Source organism: Castor canadensis, chromosome 8 (assembly GCF_047511655.1).
Source record: "Castor canadensis chromosome 8, mCasCan1.hap1v2, whole genome shotgun sequence".
NCBI lineage: Eukaryota > Metazoa > Chordata > Mammalia > Rodentia > Castoridae > Castor > Castor canadensis.
This window is the reverse complement of record NC_133393.1, coordinates 88,438,498-88,448,027: the sequence shown is the minus strand read 5'-3', so window position 1 is coordinate 88,448,027 and position 9,530 is coordinate 88,438,498. Positions and strand designations below refer to the sequence as shown.

Sequence of the window (9,530 nt, the reverse complement as noted above, 5' to 3'; positions counted from 1 at the left end):
CTCTGTGAATAAAACTTTTAATAATGTACAGCAGAAATCGGACAGGCTCATTCTTATATTAAAACAAAAGATTTTCTATATTACAATTTATTTACATTTGCATACTGAAGAGGTAAAGTGTCTAAGTGACTATTTTACAGTCCTTTCTAATAAAATGTACAAAAACAAACAGAAGTACCGAGAATGCCGTTCAGAAGCCTTAATGGCAACATCAGAACGGGCTTGGACTTGGTCTGTGAATCCAGAATCCAGAGGAGCAGGTAGCCCTATGGATCAGAGAAGCCTCAGGAAGCCAAAAACACAGCTTCAGTTCCTCCCAACTCTTGCTTGGTATTAAGAGTGGTGGGGGTAGGCATGGGAGTTTCCCAAAGACTGCTGTCTTCCCCAGAGGTGGAGGCGCTGGACTTTATGTGTGGTGAGGACAAAAGGCCCCCCACTAAAAGTGGGCCATTGGCTTGGGAATCACTGGGTGGACACATGTTGGCAGATCCCAGAGGCTAGTTTTGACCAGGGCAGAGGAGTCAGTTCCATCATCACCCATAACTGCCAAGGTTCTGTCGCAGGGCTTGCACATCAGTGGGAGGTCAGCAGGGGTGGGTAAAGAAGGTCCCCCTAATGACACAATTGGTACTCAAGGGAAATTAATTGGCGGCCAGTAAATTGGCCCAAAGGATTAGAAGAAGATCTCCTTTAATGCAAGAAGAGAAAAAATACAACAGGAAAATAAATAGAAAGGCCAGGGGCATGGGGAGACCGAGGGCAGGGGAGGGCTCTCCCTCCTCCCCAGGCTTTGGCAGGGAACTGCTGGGCTGGAAGCAGGGACGCTGTATGCTTAACATACCTCCCCAGGCAGAAAGGAGGCCCAGAATGAATGCAGTGCTTTGGGGGTCTCACCTGAGGTTCTAAACCTCACTGACCACCAGTGGTCTCTTTGCAAGGGGGAATACAGGAATCCTCTTTCCTCAGTGGTCTTATTTAAGAACAGTAATACCAGGCTCAAAAAGCTCTTAGAACCAACCATGAAAACATCTGGTCTCAAAGCAGGCACTCGACTGAGCTCCCTCTTCTGTACTCCAAGAGCAGCACCCAAGCCTGTCTAGTTCACCGAGGTATTCCCAGGCCTGGCCCGGCCCAGCCCAGCCCAGCAGGGCACCCAGCAGGCACTTGACCCACATTTGCTGAACAAACGCCTGGAGAGGGTGCAACCAGCTGGTCAATGGACAAAAGAGTAGAGTGCTCCTGGGATGGGGGTAGGGACAGAATCCAAGAGAGACCAAGCCCCCAGGGCAAAGAGGAAAGAAATCTCACTGCTGAGTGGGAACAGGCTCAGGTACAAAGACAAACATTTCCAGTGTGATTGAGCTATGTGCGTTTGATTGGAGCTTTTTTTTTGTGGGATTTTTAAAAAAGGGATTTCTTTAAAAACAAATAGATTGAGAGGTAATCATCACATAGAGATGGTTTTCCTTCTATGAAAACTTAACATTATTAAAAAAAAAGTTAAAATCCAGACCCTCCCAATAAAATAAAATAAAATAAAATAAATCAAACCACTCCAGTTAAAAGTTATGGCTTCAAAGTTATTATATACCTAAGATATGCTGACCAAATCACCACCCACAACCGTTCTTCTAGACTTCATTAAATACTATACTTAGGTTAAATAACATGTTCAGCTCAGGCTGTTCCCTTTAGTAGGGCCCCTGAAGTGGACGAAAATCTCTCTTCCCTCCACCCTGATCAGATAATCCAGTAAAAGAAGGCCCAAGCAGATGCCTCCCTCCCACCCGACACTCCCTCACCACTCCTTGCCCCACCCTTTCCTTCCCCACCCCAAACCCGCCACCACCAAAAATATACACTGCAGTCTGCAGGATCTGGGATAGGACAGACAGATGTGACATTCCTATCTCAGTCCCAAGATCTGGCTTCAGATTCCTTGGCCCTTCCTTGATGCTGACCACAACACCCAAGACTTCCGCCAAGATTTTTCCTGCCCATCCCTCTCCCCCTCACATTTTGACCCAAAAGCCTGTCCTGTCATGGACAGCTGGGCCAGCTTTGGTTCCAGTCTGAAATAAAGGAGGAGAGCCATGCTAACATGGGACGGGCAGAGCAGCCTGCTGGAAAGGGAGGACAACCGTGGCAGGGGATTGGGGGAAGGGGACCTCCAGGAAGGGCACCAGGGAAACTAGATGTTGCTCACTATGAACAGAGGCACCAGCACGCAGAGACGGCATCACAACCACACCCCTGGCCTGCACATGCACAGAAAGCTCAAGCAGGTAAGTGCGCACTTACAGACACACACATACACACACGTGTAAGGGCGTGGCACAGACCAGGCACAACGGGGACGCACCTCGGCACATGCACACACGGCTGGACAAACAGGCAGCAGGTGTCTCCACTGGCAGTCCCTCCAGACATCTGTGTGAGGAGGGGAGTGCGTGGCTCAGAGCTGCCTGTGAGAGGGGCTGTACTTCCGGTTCCCCTGGACACTTTGGCACACTGCCGGCTGGTCCCTGGAGGAAAACCCACAGTGCTGCTTAGCACTTGCCACATGTGGCTCCTTCTGGCCCCTCCCAGGCCATCCTTTCACCACTCCTGGCTATGTGTCAGATGCACCGGGTTTTGTGGACTTCCCACTGCAATCAGTTCAAGTTGTGGCATTGAGTTCACACAATTTGCTCTCAGAGTCTCCATGCCATCAGGAGGTAAGTATAAAAGGTGTCTGTGTCTCAAACCCAACATGGGAGTGAGCGAGTCTCCCGGGCTCTGTCCCTCTTGCAGACCAGGGCTCTGGTCACAGAGGGCTGGGCAGAAACGAGAGGTAGACCTCCACCGTACGTTCAACACAGCAGCTGTGTGTTGTCCTCGCTGCCCAGGTTGCGTGTAGCGGTCAGAAGCAGGTTAGATCTTCACATCTTCCTGCACGCTGAGCTGTGAGAGGGTCTTCTTGATGCGCAACGCAGTCAGGCGGGCTGCGCCATTGGCATACCAGCACTCTCGCATCATCTTCCCCATCACCCGTAAAGCCTGTTAAGAAGAGACCCAGAGCTGTCAACTTGACCTTGACCCAGAGAACTTTCAGGCCCTTAGGACCTGGCTAATTTCCCTGCTGCCTCCCATCAGTGTCAAGTTTGCCAGTCTTCCCCTGTAATCTCACCATAGAAATTCTTTGCAAGCTTTTCTCTCTCCAGCTCTTCTTTCCTTAAGGGACAGGTTGTGCAGGGGAAGGAAAAAGCCGCAGTAAAAGGCCAGCTCTTTCTGCCTTCCTCTCAAGTAAACCTAACTGGGATGTACCCAAAGAGTAACATTTTGGGAAATGCTGCCCTATTATGCAACAAGAAGCACCAGCAGAAATAGGAGCCCAGTAATTTTGTTTTTAGGTGCAGAGACACCCTCTAGTGGCTATACTCTTTAAAGGCTGAGCAGACCTCTAGGGGTTCCATTGTAGATGGTATGTCGGGGTGATCCAATGCACTGCATGGTGACCAGGGTTAACAATACTGTATCATGCACCTGAAATTTGCTAAAAAGAATAGACCATTTTGTTTTGTTTTGATTTTGTTTTTGAGATAGGCTCTGGCTATGTAGCCAAGCTGCCTCAAACTCACTATCTTCTGTCTTAGTCTCCCAAGTGCTGGGATTACAGGCATGCACCATCATCAGAGTGGAGAGAGTAGATTTTAAATGTTCTCACCACACATGCAAAAAGGCAACTTAGGTGGGGTGATAGATATAACTAACTTCACTACAGTAATTCTTTCACATTATATAAGAGTATCAAATTAGCATGTGTATACGTTAACTATAGTTTCATTTGTAAATTCTACCTCAAATAAAGCTGGATACATAACATGAATAAGGAGAAAGAAAGCAGAGCCACACGTGAAAGTGCAGCCTCGTAGGCTCAACTAAGCATATCTATTCCTTTGAAGCTTCTAAGACCCCAGAGCCCCATGTTTGTTAGCAATCTATGTCTTAAAATTTTCCTCACTCCAACAATTTCCACCAAATACTGTCTCTACCCATTCCATCTGCTATATATAATAAATTCAAATTTTCCTTTTTGACCCTAACCCCTTCACAAGTCACCTTCCTTCTCAGTTTTTAGCAAGGCCACCTCCTCAGATACATACCTTCCTTCTGCTACACCCATCTACAAGCTTCTTGTATGATGGTTTGCTAACTATGGCTCCAGAGCCATTGTTCTAGTTTGGTAGATCTACAAGAAACCAATTTTTTTAATTTAAAAAATAATTAATTAATTAATCTGCCATACTAGGGATTAAATTCAGAGCCTTATATATGCTGGGCAAGTGCACTACCACTGAACTCTACCTGCAGCTCATTTGATATGTCTAACAGCTCCAGCTCACTTTGGGTTTCTGTCTCCTGTTGACCACCTCCATTACCTGGGCATGGGGAGGAACTATTTTTCTTCTAGACTGTCACCTCTGAAGGGTACCCTATAGTGACCAGGAGAAATGACTGTAGCAGAGGGATCAGCACATAGTAGCATATAATAGTACAAGTTGAGTATACCTTATCTGAAATGACTGGAACCAGAAGTGTAGATTTTGGATTTGTTCAGATTTGAGAATACTCACATATATATGAGAGATTTCTTGACAATGAGAACCAATCTAAACATGAAATTCATTTATGTTTCACATTTATCTTATTATGGCCTGAAGGTAACTTTATACACTATTTTTAGTATGCCTACATTTGATTTCAACCCATCATATAAGGTCAGGGTGACCAGTCACATTAGATCAGGTAAAAAGTTTTCCATTTGTAGCACCACGCTGGTGATCAAAAAGTTTTAGCCAGGTGCCGGTGGCTCATACCTGTAATCCTAGCAGAGATCAGGAGGATCAAGGTTCATAGTCAGTCCTGGGCAAATAGTTCTCGAGATCCTATCTCAAAAAAAACCCTACACAAAATAGGGCTCAAGCTGAAGGCCCTCACTTCAAGCCCAGTACCACACACAAAAAAAAGTTTCAGATTTTGGATTTTCAGATAAGGAATGCAAGTCCTTACTATGGTACAGAAATAGAAGATGGGGAAAGTCACAGAAGGTGAGGAAATTTCTTACCTCATAACTCTGCCACCAGTTGGGGATGTTGGGGCGGAGCTTCTGGTCACAGACGACCTTTCGCATTTCCTCAATGGAAGGGTCAGAGGGCACTAAGTCGTAATATGGCAGCTGATAGTCTTCATGGACTCCTGGGAGAAAACAAAATATCTACCTGAGTTATTAACAGAAGAAAGTGAGAGATTACTCCAAAACTAATGACAACACCTACACTTTGATCCGTAAATGCTACTTCCCACTAAGATGAACTAAGGTTCCTTGGAGAAGGTTGTTGATTCTAGGCATGGAACCAGAAATACCCAACAAAACAAAGCAAAACCCACAAGAGTACCCAGAAGTATCTTTTTCATAACAAAAAGACATTGAAACTATTGAAGACTATTGGGACCACTTGAAAAATTCCCAAGTGGCCAAAGATAAGAACATTTAAATAATAAAATGACAATAAATTTGAGGGAAGTGAATATTTTTAAATCTATCAGTTCATAATACTTTTTTTTTTTTTTTTTGGTGATGCTGGGGCTTGAACTCAGAGCCTCCCCCTCAGACGTCACTTGAGTCACTCCACCAACCTTAAAAAGTTAGCTCTAAAAATCCAGTACACACAGGTTGGGCACTGGTGGTTCATACCTGTAATCCGAGCTACTTGGGAGGTTTGTGGTTTGAGCCCAGCCCAGACAAAAAGCTCTTAACACCCCATCTTCAAAACAACCAGAGCAAAACGGACTAGAGATGTAGTTCAAGCAGTAAGCACCTGCTTTGTGAGTGCCTGCTTTGCAGGCATAAAAGCCCTGAGTTTAAACCCTAGTCCCACCAAAAATAGAAAAAGAAAAAGAAAAAAAACCCTCACTTTCTCATGCTTTTTCCTAAAAACAAAATGAAACAAAAAACCCCAACCTATTGAGCCAATAGGAAACATTTTTAAACAGAGAGTTTGACTTAGTATGGGTAGTTTAGAGCTTAATTTCTGGCCTCAGTTTGCTGAAATTTGAATTCTAGTTTACCAGCCGCTGTGTAACCTTGCACAAATTACCTAATCTCTCTCTGTCTTAATTTCTTCATCTGTAAAATGATGGCAATAATACCAACCTTTATAAATTTGTACTCCAGATTAAATGAGTTTATACATAGCCAGTGGTAAATAAATGTTAGTATTACCACATACTTAACTCCAATTTCTGAATGTCATGAGAAAGAAGAACTTAAGAACACAGTTAAGATCTTTTGTGTCCAGATTTTTCTTAATCTGTTTTATTTTATCTGTATATACTGGTCAAAATTTAAGAGGATTGCCAGTGACTCACACCTGCAATCCTAGTTAATCTCTGCCTAGTTACTGAAATCCTAGGCAGAGATCAGGAGGATTGAGGTTTGAAGCCAGCCAGGAAAACAGTTCACGAGACCCTATCTTAAGGAAAAAAAAAAAAAATTAAGAATTGCAATTCCATGAATGATACCTAGCCACCTCCTCCTCCATTATTCGAATCCTATCACTCATCACAGATGGAAAAGTGCAGTAACCACTAGGGGCCACTGTCATCACAATTTACACAGGAAACAGAACTGCTGCTCCAGGCCAGGTAGGTTAAAAAAAGTTTGCAAGACCCCATCTCAACAAAAAAAGCTGGGTGTGGTGGCTTGTGCCTTCAAATAGAAGGATCATGGTCCAGGCTGTTCTGGACAAAAAAAAAAAAAAAACAGGACCCTATCTTGAAAAGAACCAGAGCAAAATTGGCTAGAGGCATGGCTCAAGCAGTATGGTGACTAACAATCTCTAAGCCCTGAGTTCAAATCCTAATAAAGACCCCTCCCAAAAAGGCTAAAGGTAGAGTTCTACAAATTTTTGAATTTGATCGTGATTTGGAGGTCTTCACAAGCACTTTTGTTAAGTACATGCTCTACCACATGAGCCACTCTGCCAGCCCCATTTTGTATTGGGTATTTTTGAGATAGGGTCTCATGAACTATTTGCCTGGGGCTGGCTTTAAACAGAATCCTCCTGATCTCTGCCTCCGGAGTAGCTAGGATTACAGGTAAGCCACCAGCATCTGGCTCAATTTAAGCTGATAAACTAATGATAATAAGTGTTTTCCACTATATCAGATGCTATCTTTCACTGGATTCGGGTAAGAATACGCAACCACAAATACCAAAGATTTCTTGTTTTGGGGCTAGGGGAGTGGCTCAAGTAGTGGAGTACCTGCCGAGCAAGTATGAGGCCCTGAGTTCAAAACTGCAAAAAGAAAAAAAAAAAAAAGCTTCCTTTTAAGATAGGGTCTTATTCAAGGGCCCAGACTGGCCTTGAATTCACAATCCTCCTGCCTTAGCCATGAGAGTGCTGGGATTACAGGCGTGTACCACTACATCTTTCTTTTTAATAATGGGAGAAAAAAACTCATTTTGAGAAAATTCTATGTGCTCCTACACATTTAGAAATTACCACTATTAGTGCAGTGATGACACGAGGGTTCCTCCAGAAACATAGCCCGAGAGTCATAGTATCAGGACATGCCACCTCTGATACAAGACATCCCTGAGTTAACCCTGAGCTATCCATACCCAGGAAGGTCCCCATCTCTATGGGCTAGTAATAAGACTATATGGTTTTCTGTGTTGTGATTTTGGTGGTACTGGGATCTGAACTTAGGGCTTCATACTTGCAAAGCAGGTGTTCTACCACTTGAGCCACACCTCCAGTCCACTTTACTTTGGATATTTTGGAGATGGGGACCTCATGACCTATTTGCCTGGGCTGGCCTCAAACTATAATCCTCCTGATCTCAGCCTCCCACATTGCTAGGATTACAGACATGAGCCACCAGCATCTGGCTAAGACATTGTGTTTTTACAAATAACCAAATAAGCCTCCAGAATGAAGATCACAAAGTAAAACTCAAGAGTCACCACACCCTTACATATACACAATGGAGTATTACTCAGCCACAAGGAATAATGACATGGGACTTAAAGGTAAATGGATGCAATTGGAGGACATCATGCTAAGTGAAGCTAGCCAGGATCAGAAACACAAAAGACACATGTTTTCCCTCATTCAGGGGGATAGATCCAAAGATAAACATATATATAAAACCAAGCATGATCATATACAAACTCAGATGTAGAACAGTTTGTAACAGTGGATCTACTCTATGGAACTCGTGGAAAGAGGGAAAGGAAAAGAATAATAGAGCATCAGTAATATTGCATACCATAAGATGTGAAGGTAGAGGATACAAGGATGTGTATTGAAAGCTATTGAAAGACGGGGTCGGGGGTCGGGAGGTAAAGGGGTAAGAGAGAGCAATTGAAGGGACTGAACAAACCAAAGTAAAGCACACCCACAGAGGGCATAAACTGAGACACCCCTTTGAATATCAACTTTTAAATATTAATAACAAAAATCAAGACTGAAAAGTAGACATAGTGTGTGTGGAGGGTTGGGGGAGTTACTAGTGGGAGGGGGAAGGTGAAGGAAGGAGATTAAGGTGATGGTATATGGTTGATGGACTTCAAATACCTATATGAAACAGAACTAAATAACCTCTTGCAATTGCTTTAAGTGGGGTGGGGAGGGGCTGAGGGGGACAGACGAAGGGGCAATGTAACTAATGTACAATAGAAGTCTAATTGGAACTGTCACTACGAATCCCCCTGTGTAATGAGTATTTCCTAATAAAAAATTATGATAAAAAAAGAGTCATCACACCCTTAGCCCAGCTGCCTACAGGTGTGATGATCCTTGACGAGACAGGTGTGGCTCAGGTCCTAGCACTAGACACTTCAATGCTTGTAGAGAAAGGGGCAGAAAAAGAAAGGTACCTCCAGAATTGCATCTTCTTGCGATCTCCCAGTACACCAGGCCAAGGGCGTAGATGTCAGCGCATTTAAAGGAGTCGAAGTGCTTCATGTTAATGGTTTCATCGAGCACTTCAGGAGCCATGTACCTGCAACAGCAGGAGAAGCACATTATGCACAGAACATGACGGCTGCTCTCTTAAACAAAGCACTGGCTGCCAGAGTGACTCGCGTGGTGGCAAGCCTGAGGCCCTGATTTCAAAACCTAGTATCTCTCAGGGAGAAGTGAGCACTTGTCTTCTTTGCGCATCCCATGTTTTAGATTCAAATCTCAACATTTCAGTACAGATTTGGCAATACTAGGCTACTCTTAGGTGTACTTCTTTTTAAATTTTTTTTTTTTAGTCTATTTCTTTTTAAATTTATTTTTTTTTGGAGATAAGATCTTGCTATGTAACTTGTGATTCTCCTGCCTCAGCCTCCCAGGTGCTGAGATTATAGGTGTGTATCACTAAGCACAACTCTCCATTTTTAACCATCAAGATTTGTTTTTTGTTTTGTTTTGTTTTGTTTTGTGGTGCTGGGGTCTGAACTCAGGGCCTCACACTTGCACCTTGAGTTCAAACCC

General features: G+C 43.8%; 1 protein-coding gene across 3 annotated transcripts in view; it reads right to left on the bottom strand.

The window, feature by feature from the left end:
- The window catches only part of Acvr1b (activin A receptor type 1B), a 60,030-nt gene continuing 50,500 nt past the window's right edge, over positions 1-9,530 (bottom strand). For all 3 annotated transcript variants that reach the window (XM_074083425.1, XM_074083424.1, XM_020162405.2), the window contains 3 exons: positions 8,927-9,051; positions 5,108-5,238; positions 1-3,039 (listed from right to left, as the gene is read on the bottom strand). In XM_074083425.1, coding sequence (XP_073939526.1) covers positions 2,914-3,039; positions 5,108-5,238; positions 8,927-9,051 — 382 coding nt within the window. In that variant the 3' untranslated portion in view covers positions 1-2,913. The remainder of the gene's footprint in view (positions 3,040-5,107; positions 5,239-8,926; positions 9,052-9,530) is intronic.